General features: G+C 46.4%; 1 protein-coding gene across 1 annotated transcript in view; it reads left to right on the top strand.

The window, feature by feature from the left end:
• Positions 1–16,428, top strand: part of LOC145356920 (synaptonemal complex protein 1-like) — a 144,075-nt gene that overhangs the window by 68,126 nt on the left and 59,521 nt on the right. The window contains exon 6 of the mRNA XM_080209921.1: positions 12,615–12,725. Within this exon, the coding sequence (XP_080066047.1) occupies positions 12,615–12,725 (111 nt within the window). The remainder of the gene's footprint in view (positions 1–12,614; positions 12,726–16,428) is intronic.

Below are 16,428 nucleotides of genomic sequence, written 5' to 3'. Positions count from 1 at the left end.
TGCGATCGGGACTGCACCTGAAATGGGCGCGACGGCCATTTAAATCCATTTGCATGCATTTCAATTGAGTAAATGGGCTGCACATCCAACTTTACTGGCACTTCCCCTTTAATCACCGCGTTTGCCAATCTGGAATCGGTGCGAAACAGACATGCTCCTTATAACTCCGATTCTTGCGCTCCATCAGTGAGGGTTAGTGAGGAGGTAAGTGCCTAGTGTCCGACGGCTCTCTGCTGTTTTCGTTGCAGCCATTTTCTTTCTCAGGTTGGTGGAGGCTCAGTGTGTGTGTGGGGAGGAGGAGGGACTGTTGTTCAGCAGGGTGTCCAAGGTCCAATTTGCAGCACGGAGCTGAGTCTCAGGACTGACCTCGTATCTTGTGGATGCTGCTGGTTTCCAGTGCACTCAGCCTTCTGCCAGCTGAAGGATGTGCACAAAGCCCTTGCAAATTGCACTGCTGCAGCCTCTCAGCTTTTCAAGGAGCTGTTCTTCTGGGGAGTATGTGGCTGGGGAAATGGGGGGTTTCTGTGATCCTGGGGAGCATGTGGCTGGGGGAATGGAGGGTCTGTGATTGTGGTGAGTGTGTGGCTGGGCGAATGGGGGAGGGTCTATGATTCTGGGGGGCATGTGGCTGAGGAATGGGCAGTATGGATAGTGTGTGTTGCTGGGCTAGGGGCAAGCAGTGTTCCTTAACTTATACATGTGTTCCTCTCCTTCACCAACCTAGCCTCCCTCCCTTCAGAGTGACGAGATGAGTTTTGTGATGCAACTGATTGATCTTGCTGTTCTTTTGGTTGTTGCTGGAGCTGAGGAACAGGAGCAGTAGGAGGAATTGTGGGCAAAGGAGGCCTAGGCCTTACCACTTGCAGGAGTGGAGGGAGATGATCACCAGAGAAAGGAGATAGCTGCCATTCGCCCAGAGGGGGAGCGCAGGAGAAAGAGGGAGCGGAGATCCCAGAAGTTCTATGCACAAGTATCATTTGAACAGGCATTGGATACTGTGCGCCACCGAAACTCCGCCTCCGAAAGGAGACAGTGCAACACCTGTGCCATCTGTTACGGGACCTGGCACCTCGGGGCAGCGGGGGTATCCACTCTCAGTTGCTGTCAAATTGATGGCCACTCTGAACTTTTATCCAACTGGTTCCTTCCAGACCCTTAGCAGAGATATATGTGGCATTTTTCAGTCAATTGGCACACCTGTGTCAAGCAGGTCTTGGAAGCCTTGTATGTCTGGACTGGGCAGTACATCAAATTTAACCTGGACCAAACCCACCAGAAAGTCCGGGCTGCAGGGTTCGCGGCCATTGCGGGGATGCCTAATGTACAAGGGGGGGCATCGACTTCACCCACGTCACACTCAAGGCCCCGCTGCAGAATCTACAAAGATTCGTCAACAGAAAGGGGTTCCACTCCCTGAATGTCCAACTGGTATGTGACCACAATATGAACATTATGCATGTCTGCACAAGCCATCCAGGCAGCGTGCATGACAGCTTCATTCTCAGGAGGTCTGACATCCCGGAGGTATTTGAGGAGGAGCCCAGGCTGCAGGGGTGGCTCGTGGATGATATGGGTTACCTACTTCGGACATGGCTGATGATGCAGAGGCCTGTGACGAAGGAGGAGACCCATTATAATGAGGTCCATTTAGCCACCCATGCAATAGTGGAGTGGTGCATTGGCGTCCTCAAAATGTGATTCCAGTGCCTGGAGGAGGAGGAGGAAGAAGAAAAGGAAGAGTATGTCGAGCTACAAGCATTGGAGGACTGGCAACTTGAATGATGCATGCAAAAGTAGCTACGGAGGCCCTGATCACCAGGCAGTTCAGTCGTAGGGGCTTCCGTCCCCCCCCGAAGTCCTTCTATTTCCTGCAACATTGTCACACCAGAGTGGTGGGCCTGGGTATGCTGTGTTAGCGAGTTTCTTTAGCAGGCAGGAGGGTGTGGTAATTCACAAAGCACCATTATGATGATGATGCCCTGGTCCAAACTAGTCTGGCTCCCACCTGAGCTCCGCATGCACGCTGACATCTGGCCCACATTTGTGCAGTGGATAACGGATCTGAAACCACCATATAGAGCCCTGGGCTAGGTGAGGCAGGGGAGGAAATCACTCATGGGTTCTGGGGAACCTTTGGCTTCCTTTTCTGAGTGACACAGCATTGAGGGGCCTCCCCAACTGACAGCAACATGAAGCATCCCTCTGATGATCATCAATGGAAGATGAACCCTATTCAAGACAAATCTGAGACAAATTAGTCATGTGGGTGGTGAAAAAGCATAAAAAATGCAAAGAGAAAATGTTAATGTGCTTAAAGATCTATCTAACATGTGCAGTTCTTCACCCATGCCATCTTAGTGCAGCTACAACTCCCTAGTTTTACATGGCCTACCACAGCGTCTCAGTGTCTCCTTAGAATGTACATCAGAGGTGGAGGGGGCCATTCCCGGTGATGCTGGCATCCTCCGGATGATCTGGACCTTGAGCGCCTTGGCTAGCTTCCAGATGTCTGAGACGTTTCCATGACACCCTTTTCACCCTGCTGCCCCTGAGATCTCCCAGTGTCAGGAAGGGAGGAGTCAGAAGGTGTAGCCACAAACTGGATGTATCAGACTGGATGTAGTGTCCAGCAAAGTATTGTTACAGCTGAGGAGACCATGAATGAAAAAAGCAGAAAAGAAACTGAACATGGAAAATAGTAGAACCATTGTATTTGGAAAACCTGTGGATTTACAATTTACACAATCTGGATGCTTTGAATTCTTTTAATGAAACCTAATTTTTCTACTGAGGATATTTAAAGAAGTGCTATTAGCATCTGGGAATAGAAATTCAGAGGACAAAAAGCTAATTGTATTACAGTTGTATTAACAGTTTGGCCGTCCCTCTTCCCAAAGGTTAATTTTTTTTCTAATGGATTCAGGATTAAGGGATGAAGAGTACACTGAACTTACACGATGGGCATGATATAAACCTCAACTTTTGCATTAGGGTGTGCATAAGGGGTGTTTCAGTTCAGATATGATTCAAGTGATCCACTAGGAAGCTTTATGAAAACAAACTTTATTTAAGCATACAGCTGGAATATAACAAAAACATTTGCATAATTTTTACCAATTAAAATATGTAGACATGGCAAAGTATGATCCTTAACAGCTAGCTATCTCTGTTGTCCCAATTAAAAACAATACCCCATAGATGTACACCCTATTTCAAAATTAATTAGCACAAAAACAAGTATACTCACGTGATGCTGGATTTTCAGTCTTTTAACACTTCTGGACAGAGATCTAGACAGTAATTTCCAAAACAGAAACTCTCAGAGAAAGATCCTACTCTCATAGAGTTGGGTGGCTTGGTAGCACAGTGATTAGCACTGCTGCTTCACAGCTCCAGGGACCTGGGTTCAATTCCTGGCTCGGGTCACTGTCTGTGTGGAGTTTCAACATTCTCCTCGTGTCTGCGTGGGTTTCCTCCAGGTGCTCCAGTTTCCTCCCACAGTCCAAAGATGTACGGGTTAGGTTGATTGGTCATGCTTAAAAAATAAATTGCCCCTTAGTGTCCTGGGATGCTTAGGTTAGAGGGATTAGCAGGTAAATGTGTAGGGATATGGAGTAAGGCCTGGGTGGGATTATGGTCGGTGCAGACTCGATGGGCCGAAGGGCCTCTTTCTGCACTGTAGGGTTCTATGATAGAGCAGAATTTACAAAAAAATGACTTAGCCCTTGGCAAATTCCAGTCTCCAACTTCAGAGAGGGGAAAAGAGAGACTCTGCTGCCTCCACTCAAAATAAGTATCTAAGCTTTAATATTCTCTGTAAGCCCAATTGCTCATGACCATACCTGCCAGTCATCCTGAGAATTATTCCTGAGCTCAATAGCTACATGTAATATTGTGCTCTATCTGTGCTCCTGGGGATAACTCCTGCACTCCTGCCATGTGACCTCTTTTGTAGCCGGAACACCATATTCTCATGTGACAATTTGGTCTACATCTTCCCCATTTATTTAGGACACCCTGTGGCATGAGATACAACTGTGTAGGCAATAGGAAACTACATGCAGACCATTGTTTGACATACAGTTAAACAAACTGATAATGCATAACTATTTACATAAATATATTGAGACATAGATTAACCTATAGCAACTATTTCTTAAATCATTGCATCTCCTTCTCCCTCTCCCTCCCCTCACAGGGGTCCAATTTCTGTTGAACAAAAATATTGACATTTGAAAGTCAATTTTAGGTTAAGTGGTAATAAAGCCCTATAAATTTGTTTCGGTCTGCTCAAGCATCCTGAGCATGTGATTACCCCAGTTGGTGTGTCATCTTTCTGTGGCCAGTTTCCTCACTGTTAGCAACACGGGCTATTTCAGCTGTGTGTTCATCAGGTGCAGGATTCATTGTGTTAGTCTCTGTAGGAAGTCTGCATGTCCGCTGGGGCAGGGGGCTGGTACTATAGGTCAAACGACTGAAGTGCTGTGTTATCTGTTTATGCTGGTTCTGCTACTTGCAGGTGACAGCAATTGCATACATAGCATCACCATCTGAGGCTACCAAGTTTCAGTTCAGTTGCGGGGCATCACTGTGTACCACTGCCAACTGGTCATGGCTATTTGCCATCTGAGACGTGACCATTCTACCTGGTGTTAGAGGACCTGGCCTATGGGCATCTAGATCATATTTGCATTCAATCTGTGTCGCAGAAGGACATCGTTCACATTGGTTTCAAGTTTAGGCTGCAGCAGACCCTTAGCAATAGAAACTGTAGCTGTAGCAGGAAAATAGATGTGCTAATAAAGGCAGGCCCTGTCATGATAGATTGCGCAGGCTGAGGAGTGCAGCATCATAAGTCTGTGCAATCCTGCAAACATTCCTCCAAGAGATGTTTGGCTGAGCAAACCACCCATTTGCCAAACTGTTTGACTGTGGTTTAGGGGGCTGTTCGTGATATGTTCAAAATCCTATGCATATGCAAAGTTCGACATTCCATGGAGACGAATTGACAAGCACTTTCTGTCATGAGTCTCTGTGGGGTGCCATGTGTGGCAAAGTGCCTTTTAACATGATATTTACTTATCATGTTTGGCAGGTAGTTGAGTTCAACCATTGTTACAACACTGGCATCTACCCAGCAATGTGGAAAATTGCCTAGGTATGTCCCGTACACAAGAAATAGGATAAATCCTACCCAGCCAATTACTGCTCCATAAGCCTGTTCTCGATCATCAACAACAGGTTGATGGAACGGGTCATCAACAGTGCTATCAGGCGGCACTTACTCAACAATAACCTGCACATGGATGCTCAGGTTGGGTTCCACCAGCGTCACTCAGCCCCTGATCTCATTACAGCCTTAGTTCAAACATGGACAAAAGAGCTGAATGCCAGAGGTGAGATGACAGTGACTGCCCTTGACATCAAGGCAGCATTTGACCGGGTATGGCATCAAGAAGCCCTCACAAAACTGGAGTTTTTAAAGTTTATTTATTAGAGTCACAAGTAGGCTTACACTGCAATGAAGTTACTATGAAAATCCCCAAGTCGCGACACTCTGGTGCCTGTTCGGGTACACTGATGGAGAATCTAGCATGGCCAATGCACCTAGCCAGCACATCTTTCAGACTGGACAAAATCCATGCAGACATGGGGACAATGTGCTGACTCCACACAAGTAGCGACCCAAGCCAGGAATTGAACCTGTGTCCTTGGAACTGTGAGGCAGCAGTGCTAACCACTGTGCCACCATGCCGTCCTATCAATAAGAATCAGGGAAAAACTCTCCAGTGGATAAAGTCACACCTGGCACAAAGGAAAATGGTTGTGATGGTTGGAGATCAATCATCTCAGCTTGAGGATACTACTGCAGGAGATCCTCAGGGGAATGTCCTAGGTCTAACCATCTTCATCTGCTTCATCAATGACTTTCCTTCCATCATTCCGTCAGAAGTGGGGTTGTTTGCAGATGATTGCACAATGGTTAGCACCATTAACGACTCCTCACATACTGAAGCAGTTCATGTACAAATGCAGGAAGACTTGGACAATACTAAGGCTTGGGCTAACAAGTGGGAAGTTACACTCACACCACACAACATCAGGCAATGACCATCTCGAACAAAAGAGGATCTAGCCATCACCCATGTCATTTAATGGCATCATCACTGAATCTCCCACTTCATCCTGGGAGCAGTGGTGGGGGTGGGGGAGGGGTGCCATTGACCAGAAATTGAACTGGACCAGCCATATAAATACTGTGGCTACCAAGTAACCCACGACCTGACCTCACAAAGCATGGCCCCCATCTGCAACACACAAGTCAGGAGTGTAATAGAATACTCTGTAATTGCCTGAATGAATGCAACAACACTCAAGAAGCTCAACACCATCCAAGACAAAACAGCCCATTTGATTGTTACCCCTTCCATAGACATGCAATCCCTCCACCACCAACAAATAATGGCAGCCATGTGTACCATCTACAAGATGCGCTGCTGGATCTCACCAAGTTTCCTTAGGCAGCATCTTCCAAACCCATGACCATGACCATCTAGAAGGACAAGAGCAGCAGATACCAGGAACACCACCTCCTGAAAATTTCCAGCCAAGTCACTCACCATCCTGACTTGGAAATATATCACTGTTCCTTCATTGTCACTGGGTCAAAATCCTGGAATTATCTCCCGAACAGCCCTGTGAATGTACCTACATGTCAGGGATTGCAACAGTTCAAGAAGTCAACTCACCACCACCTTCTGAAGGGCATCTAGGAATGGGTAATAAATACTGGCCTAGCCAGTGACACCCAGATCCCTATATATATGAAATAAAATGAGTTCCGTCCACAGTAGATACTGGGTGAGTGAGTATGAAGGATGAATGGACAGAAGGAGCATGAAAGATATGGAAGGAGCATGGGAGATATGAGTGGGCATAGGGCATATTAGATGGATGAAGAGAACATTGGACACATGAAGAATGTATGGTATATAGAGGGGGCACTGAGGATGCATTGGGGGTTGAGGAAGGGGCATAAATGAGGACTTGGTGGCTTAACAGTCATCTACTGGGCGGCATGGTAGCACAGTGGTTAGCACTGCTGCTTCACAGCTCCAGGACCTGGGTTCAATTCCCAGCTCGGATCACTGTCTGTGTATATTGCACATTCTCCTTGTGTCTGTGTGGGTTTCCTCCGGGTGCTCCGGTTTTCTCCCACAGTTCAAAGATGTGTGGGTTAGGTTGATTGGCCGTGCTAAAATTGCCCCTTTGTGTCCTGAGATGCATAGGTTAGTAGGATTAGCAGGTAAAATATGTAGGGATATGGGAGTAGGGCCTGGCTGAGATTGTGGTTGGTACAGACTTGATGGACTGTATGGCCTCTTTCTGCAATGTAAGATGTCTATGATTCTATCAATTAAATGTTTAATGGAATGCATTAATTGTTGCAATTGTAGCAACCATTCTAAACTAGTATTGTCCAGAAAAGATAATTGAATGTTACAAGTTCATATTTTTCAATCATTTTCATAGAAATCCTACAGTACAGAAAGAGGCCATTCAGTCCATCGAGTCTGTAGCGATCACAATCCCACTCAGGCTTTACCCCCATATCCGTCCATATTTTATCGATTAATCGTCTAACCTATGCATCTAGCTTGGCCAATCAACCTAACCCACACATCGTTAGACTGTGGGAGGAAACCAGAGCACCCAGAGGAAACACATGCAGACACAAGGAGAACATGCAAACTCCACACATCAAACCCAGGTCTCTGGAGCTGTGAAGCAGCAGTGGTAACTAATATGGAGGGGGGGTGGGGAGGAGACAGATAGCTCAGTAGGCACTGGGAGTGGGAGTGAGTTGGGTGACAGGGTAAGTCTAGATGAGAGGAAAATCTCCCAGGAGAAGGAGGATACGAGTGGGCCTGAGGGTCTTCAGTGCATCTGTTTTAATGCGAGGAGTGTGACGGGTAAGACGGATGAACTTAAGGCCTTAATGTTCGTGAGGAATTTAGATGTGGTGACAGTGACGGAGACGTGGTTAAAGAAAGGGCAGGACTGGCAGCTAAGTATTTCTGGGTATAAGTGTTTTAGGCGTGACAGGGGAGGGTCGAAAAGAGGAGGGGGAGTGGCGCTCTTAGTTGGGGAGCACATCACAGCGGTGCAGAGGGAGGATAACATAGAGGGGTTGGAAATTGAGTCTCTGTGGGTGGAGTTGAGGAATAGGAAGGGAGCCATTACTATGCTAGGGGTGTACTACAGGCTGCCCGACAGCCCGCAGGCAGTGGAAGAGGGTATATGTAGAGACATTTTGGATAAGTGTAGGAAGAACAGGGTTGTTGTAGTGGGAGATTTTAATCTCCCTGGGGTGGATTGGAAGGTGCCTAGAGCCGGGGGTTCAGACAGGGAGAAATTCATAAGATGTGTATTGGAAGGGCCTTTGGAGCAGTATGTAGATAGCCCGACTAGAGAGGGGACTATACTGGATTTAGTTCTGGGCAATGAGCCGGGTCAGGTGGTTGAGGTTGCGGTAGGTGAACATGTGGCTAATAGTGACCACAACTCTGTCTACTTTAGGATACAAATGGAAAAAGATGAGTGCTGTTCTAAGGGGAGGGTGCTAAATTGGGGGAAAGCTAGATACAGCCGGATTAGGCAGGAGCTTAGGGATACAGACTGGGATAGGCTGTTGGAGGGCAAGTCCACGTTAGGCATGTGGGAGTCTTTCAAGGGAAAACTGAAATGGGTGCAGGAAAAGCATGTGCCGGTTAGGAGGAAGGATGGGAAAGGTAGGATTAGAGAGCCGTGGATTACTAGAGATATTGAGGACCTGGTCAGGAAGCAACTGGGAATGGAGAGAGCGTTGGAGGAGTACAGAGAGAGTAGGAGGGATCTCAAAAGGGGAGTTAGGAGGGCAAAAAGGGGGCATGAAATGGCTTTGGCAGGTAGGATTAAGGAAAATCCAAAGGCGTTTTACTCCTATGTTAGGAGCAAAAGGGTGGCTAGTGGAAAAATCGGTCCTCTCAGGGACACATGAGGGGAATTGTGCTCAGAGCCTGAGGGAATGGGGGAGATCCTGAATGAATACTTTGCGTCGGTGTTCACAAAGGAGAGGGGCTTGATGTCCGATACGGTCATCGAGGGAGCTGTAGACCAATTGAAGGAACTATCAATTATGAGGAAAGAAGTGTTAGGGCTTTTAGGTAGCATTAAAACTGATAAATCTCCAGAGCCCGATGGCATTTATCCTAGGCTGCTTAGGGAGGCGAGAGATGAGATTGCTGGGCCTCTGACGCAAATCTTTGTCTCTTCTTTGGACACAGGTGAGGTCCCAGAGGACTGGAGGATAGCGAACGTGGTACCGTTGTTTAAAAAGGGTAGGAGGGAAAACCTGGGTAACTATAGGCCGGTGAGTTTGACGTCAGTGATAGGCAAGTTGATGGAGAGGATTCTTAGGGATAGGATGTATGAGCACTTAGAGCGTTGCAATCTGATTAAGGATACGCAGCATGGCTTTGTAAAGGGGAAGTCTTGCCTTACGAATCTGGTAGAATCTTTTGAGGAGGTGACAAAAACGGTCAACAAAGGACAAGCTGTTGATGTCATCTATATGGATTTCAGTAAGGTGTTTGACAAAGTCCCTCATGGGAGGTTGGTAGAAAAGATTAAGGCTCATGGGATACGAGGCCAGGTATCTAGATGGGTTGAGAACTGGCTTGCTAAGAGGAGACAGAGAGTAGTAGTAGAGGGGTCTTTTCTAGCTGGAGGTCTGTCACTAGTGGTGCGCTGCGGGGCTCAGTACTGGGACCTCTTCTCTTTGTAGTATATATAAATGACTTGGAAGAGGGAGTAAGTGGTGTGATCAGCAAATTTGCTGATAACACCAAGATGGCTGGATTAGCAGGCAGTGAGGAGCAGTGTCTGGCAATACAACAGGATAGTGATAGGCTGGTATATTGGGCAGATATATGGCAAATGGAGTTTAATCGAGATAAATGTGAGGTGATGCATTTTGGCTGGAATAATGTAGGGGGGAGTTATATGATAAAGGGTAAGCCCATAAAGAGTATAGAAACGCAGCAAGACCTGGGGGTGCAAGTGCACAAGTCTTTGAAGGTGGCAGTAGAAGTGGAGAAGGTTGTGAAGAAAGCCTATGGTATGTTGCAGTTGTACAGAACGTTGGTTAGGCCGCATTTAGAGTACTGCGTCCAGTTCTGGTCACCTTACTACCGGAAGGACGTGGAGACTCTGGAGAGAGTGCAGAAGAGGTTTACCAGGATGTTGCCTGGTGTGGAAGGACTGGGTTATGAGGAAAGATTGAGCAAATTGGGGCTGTTTTCCCTTGAAAGACGACGACTGAGGGGGATCTAATAGAGGTATATAAGATTATGAAGGGTATAGATAGAGTAAACAGAGGTAAGCTATTTCCTATGTTAGAGACACACAGTACGAGGGGCCATGGGCTTAAGGCGAGGGGGGAGAGGTATAACACAGATATTAGAACGAGGTTTTTCCCACAGAGGGTAGTGGGGGTATGGAATGCTCTGCCAAGTAAGGTAGTGGAGGCAAGCACGCTAGAGTTTAAGAGTAACTTAGACAGGCACATGAATGGGTTGGAGATGGGAGGATATAGGAGATTGTTTTAAATAAGGTTCATTAGCATTGGGACGTCCCTGGTAATGTAAATGGATATGGTATGATAATAATGTTTTTTCTCTTTTAATTCATAGGTTTTAAGTCTGTCCGCCTTGTTGTCCAATGCGATGGGTCGTACTTGGGCTGCTCTTGAATGTTCGAGATTGGCCTAGTGCTTCATGTTGTTAGTGTGTGCTTAAACTGGACCAGATGCTGAGCAACACGACAGCTCAGTGACTATCACTGTTTGCCGTGCAGACACATGGATTTGGGCCAGTGTCTGTGGGAATTTGCGCATTCTCCCTGTGCTTGCGTGGGTTTTCTCCAGGTGCTCCTGTTTCCTCCCACACCCCAAAGATGTGCTATTAGGCTGACTGGAAGTAATAAATTGTCCCTAAATTAGTTTCCCTCAATGTGGATTGCCATAAAACAATAGATAAGGGTCATGGGTGGAGGGGGGGGACTGGTAATGTTAATATGGCAGCGCGGGCTCGTTGGGCCGAAGGGCCTGTTTCCCGGGCTGTTTTTGTTCTTTGTAACCACTGTGCTACCATGATCCCCACAGTAGATGCTTTGGTAGATGCTGAGATATTTTGGTAGATGCTGAGAACATTGTGCTATTTTTCAAAAGATGTCAGCTTGTTTTAAAGCTTCATGCAAATGAAGTAACCTCTGAAGCACAGCATTCCTGAAGTACTGCCTCAATCATATGCTAATTTTCTGCCTCAAACCTTCAAACTTCTGATCCACAAGGGAGCATGTTGTTAAGAAATAGAGATTAAATAGTTTATATTTGTATTGTGTCAGTTAGGAATGAGGTCTATTTTTAACTTTAATCTTAATTTGTGTGCTAAGAAATGGTTAAAACTTCAATTTAGCCTCATGTTAAACAAAAGTGGCTACTTAGGTTTCAGTTTCACTTTAAACTTTACTGCATTGTATTTAAAGTTTTATGACATAAAAGCAATTACAGCAGCTCATGCTGAAAAGCAGAATCACTTGAGTTTCACATTTTGAAACCAGGCAATCCAGAGGCAAGAAGGTTTCCACAGAAACTGCCTGTGTAGTCAAGTCAATACAGAGAGACTGAAAGTCCCAGAAGCTAAGGAACAGAAAGTCCCTGAGAAACCAGAAAACAAGAGTTCCAGCAAGTTAAAGAAACAAAGAGCAGAAATCTGGAAAAAAGGTTTTGTTCATTGAAGACGGGAGCAGATAGATAGAATCCCAGTTAAATACAGGGCTGCAAGGTACAGACCTGCAGATGTCAGCTAACGAAAAGCCAGACATCCATGGCGACACCTTAATACAACCTGTGATGCAATTGGCATAGCTAGGTATCTGGGAAATTGTGTGGAAGCTTGAAATGTACAGGATGTTCCAGGCAGAGAAATACTGAAAGTAAAGGATGAAATTCTGAATTTGGATCCTTGGGGAAGGCATCAGACAGAAAGTGCTGCTTGGGAGAAGATTCCAAGCATGTTTTTCCAAGAGCAGAGTTTGGAAACCCTAGTGTGAAAGTCAAGAGTTCCAGCGAGACCAGTCAGTTCAGTGTAACAAGCAGATGTGGGAACTTGATGGGAGATGTTGTGTCAAGTGGCATCTGTCACGTGATTTCAGAGTGCGGTGTATCTGACCACATTTTGCCTATTACATGGACTGTACTTACTGAAGACATTCAAGTACAAGATATATTTTGTAGCTTGTGTTATCCTCATAAAGCTGCATAGCTGGGTGAAGGAGTAGTATATTATAGTTAATCTTTCCTTGTTTAGTAAATATTTTATTCTCTTGTTAAAAGTTAACTGACAGTCCTGTGACTTTGGATCATCTGCATTTCTAAACAAAAAATGAGAGTAAGGATCTGTTAAGCTGGAGTCCACTCTGCCTTGTCCAGAAGTAACATCAGCTGGGATTGTAACATTGTTCATGTAATGCATTGTAGAGTTTTGAGTGTTGGTTTTCTGCTTGTATTTAAGGCAAAAACATCGAAATTGACAGCAGAAACAGCACTTCAAGCACAGAAAGAAACTGAGATTATGTGCCAGAATAAGATTGCTGAAATGGTCACACTAATGGAAAAGCACAAGGTATTGTCAGATGTTTATTTTATGTTTCTGCATTTTTATAGAACTTTTTATTGTAGATTATTTTGGTTGCTGACTCACTTTCATGTAGAAGTTGCACCTCCTTGTACCTTCAAAAATGATCCTGTATGCCTGCATTTTTGGTTGCCTGTCATAAATCTGTTAAGACATCAGTGGAACTATTGCTTTCTATGATTATTTAGAATCAAAGAATCCCTACAGTGCAGAAGAAGGCCATTTGGTCCATCAAGCCTGCAACGACAATAATCCCACCCAGGCCCTATCCCCATAACATCACATATTTTCCCTACTAATCCCCCTGATACTAAGGGGAAATTTATCATGGCCAATCAACCTAATCTGCGCACCTTTGGACTGTGGAAGGAAATTGGAGCATCCAGAGGGAAGTTGTGCAGACACAGGGAGAACATGCAGACTCCACACAGTCACCCGAAGCTGGAATTGAACCTGGGTCCCTGGCTGTGTGAGGCAGTAGTGCTAGACACTTCACTATCATTTTGAAATGTGACTACCAGGATGGTAGGTGAATTAAGGGCGACTTATTTTTTCATTCAATAATTCCTATGCTTCTAACTTCTGGAGAAATGTACTTAGCCATTTATATGACTTCTTTTGAAGTTCTGCTGATCTAGCTAGAAAGCTCTTGGGGAAGCTTAAGATGAATGCCAATTCTTGCTTTGATGTCCAAAGCTTGGCTCACTCTGTCATGTCCCTGGTTGATGCCCACGATATTAGGGCCAAACACACACAGACATGTGCCAGATGCTCAGGGACATTGTTGTGGCACTCTGGAGCTTGGCCCAGTCACACCAACATGTCTCAAACAATTTTTACGACTGGCAATGGTCTGTTGCAGCCACATGAGTTTCATTGCAAGGCTACTTCCATAATTTTGTAGCCTTTTCTAGTGTTTCTGGTATCTCTTTCTTCTTTAATTTATGCCAAGGTTCTGTACTGATGACAATGGATGAAATCAATTGGATGACTCAATCAATGGCGGGCCCCCAGGACTGGCATCATCAGGTGACATTGAGGCATCTGGAGCTCACTCCAGTAACCCCTCCATCCTATGGAGTGACCCAAGGGTCACCAAGCACCCCAAGGGCTAACAAAGTGCTGGAGCCTGTCTCAGGACCTCTCACCAGGAAGACAGTCTCCAGCCCTTCTGAATTTCCTCCCAACCCTCTTCTGACATTGATGCATATCCTGGGAAGTGGTAGAACAGGGTGACACCTGAAAATCCACAAGGGCCCTCCAAATCCAGGCCAGAGGGCAAAAAAAGAAGCAGCCCATCTCCACTTCAAGTAAACAATCTGGGGGAACACCTAAAAGGAGTGGGAGGCCTAAAAAGACTATGAACTAGTCCAAGCACTGAGATGAGCGAGGTGGTAAAGGCAGGCGAGCTGGGATGATAGGGCATGTTAAGGTGCAGTATCACAGTGTACGTTAGGAAGAAGGGGGCACAGAATGTGCACTTGCAATACTAAATCATTGTGACAATCTACTGTGGAGGTAGCCCTCAGCACTAGGAGTTGAGGGCATGGGCTAGGGGGACCTCTGTCTCCAGCTCAGACCTCAGATCTTCCCTTACACCCGACAGCCCTATTGTCAACTGGGAGAGCATGAGAGCCAGATTTTGACAGCATCACCGTTCAATGATGCAAAGGCTCTCTCCATTTTCCACAGCAACAGCTTACCCCACCCCACCCCCTGACCTCACTTTCCCAGATGAAGGTGTTTGCTTTGCACAATCAGGAATGAGCTGGGAATTCAGTGTTGTCATGAAAAAGGAGTCAAATATTATGATCACGAGGAGCACCACAGCCTTCCTCACAGCTAATTGTCATCACACTCCTGCCGTGCAAGCAGACCTGCTGATACTGCCAACACAGGTCTAGCACCATGGGAGGGCCACTTCATGGGAATGTAGGGGATACAGTGTTAAGAGTAAGGACGGGGAGACAAAGGTTGCAAGGAAGAGGGGAGATGAGGGTTGAAAAGAAGAGGGAGGCTACAGTGGACTGAGCAAGGAACGGTCTGAGAGTAAATGGCGGGAGTTTACGACCTCATTGCGCCTATTTTTGGGTGCAAAAATATCGCAAAATTGAATATTCCATTTTGGCGCCAGTTCCCACTTTACCACGGTGAGAAAATTGGCACAATCAGGATCCCACCCAAACCGAGTGAGATGTCAATTTTCACGTTTTTGCATTCATGAGAATGTCATTAACAGACCTTCATGCCCAATCATCCCAGGTCGCCTGCCTTTACCACCTCACTCACCGCAACTGCATCAGTCTGGAAAATACCTCTTCTATATAAGTTGGAGTTTGGTGCTGAATTAGTGTGGGCAAGCAAGGAGGTAAGTCTCTGCGTTCAAACTGCTCCATGTTGCTTAGAGGGTGCTAACACCAGAGAGTGACCCAGATGCCTCGCCACTAACTTGACCCACCAATGAGAGATTCTCTTGGATGATGATTTGTGAGGTGGAAGCTGACGCCAAACTGGTGCCACTCTCCCTTAATATGCTTCCTCCGAGGAGTCTTCTGTGCTGTCAGGGTCAGGGACAGGATGGGTGGAAGGCAGCAGTGGGGGCTCCAATGCCAGATGGCTCGGGTGTATCAGGGTCCCTTCCTGCAACACAGGAATAAGGTTAAGTGCAAGGAAGGGAGAGGAATCTGGGGTGCAGGCATTTATGCCTTTGTGATGATTGAGGGCAGTGGACAGAGACAAGGCCCTGTGAGACAGCCACTGGGGCCAGGTGTCTGGGCTGGGATGTGCAGGGTGTTGGGGGGTAATGGGGTCAGTAATGTTGGCGGGAGGCGGGTCCAATGTCTGCCAGGGAGAGGCTGTATCTGGTCTGAGGGGGATCTGGCAGGGGAACTGCATTAAATTTTTTTTTTTTGGCGCATGCGCAGTTTGAGGCTCCGATCAGAGCTGCTGGTTTTCAGACGCGTTAAGCCCCACCCACTGCCTTCTGTAGCGAGAAATGAACACTCCCAAAATTTTGGAGACAGAGTGCATAAGATTGGGCCTGAAAACGCACCCAAAAAAACAGATCTGGAACTCTCCCAGTTTCACGCCCACCTGACACACAGAAGGAATCTAGTAAAAATCCACCCAAGGTGGGGATTGAACTACCAGACACTTATCCTAGTAAACAGCAAATCTGGAGGTTATGAGGGCTTATCTAGTCTCCTGGCCATGTAGGACCCTGGCTGATATCTACCCTAACTACCCTGGGTGTTAGTGAAATGTATTGAACCCCTTTTCCTGGGTCTCCCGGGAAGCCTAAGGTGACCTCTCAATGAGAGTCCCTTGTGGCTGCCTGCCTGAGCAGTTTGTGTGTTGCAAATGTTAGTTCTGTGCAGGCAAGCATTTCCGTTTGAAGAAGCTGAGGTGGTGCCCCAACCAGGAATTTTGGTCAGAGAGAAATGTGTGCCTTTGCTGGCACCTTGGCTGCACTGAGTGATATAGCCACTGGTTAAAGTGAGTCTGGTCAAAAAGCACTTGCAATCTCCAGCAAGGTTCCAAGAATCAGTGGGTTAAAGATGAGAACAAAGGGAGCAACTGTGGGGCAGGGGCAAAAAGCAGCAACTTTAATAGGGCGTTCTACAAATATTTTGACAATACACCCCTGGATGTAATATGGACTCTCTAGTAGCACATCTTTTACCTGCCACTG

Source organism: Carcharhinus amblyrhynchos, chromosome 22 (assembly GCF_965287045.1).
Source record: "Carcharhinus amblyrhynchos chromosome 22, sCarAmb.v2.hapA, whole genome shotgun sequence".
NCBI classification, from domain to species: domain Eukaryota; kingdom Metazoa; phylum Chordata; class Chondrichthyes; order Carcharhiniformes; family Carcharhinidae; genus Carcharhinus; species Carcharhinus amblyrhynchos.
This window is presented reverse-complemented; position numbering and strand designations above follow the sequence as displayed.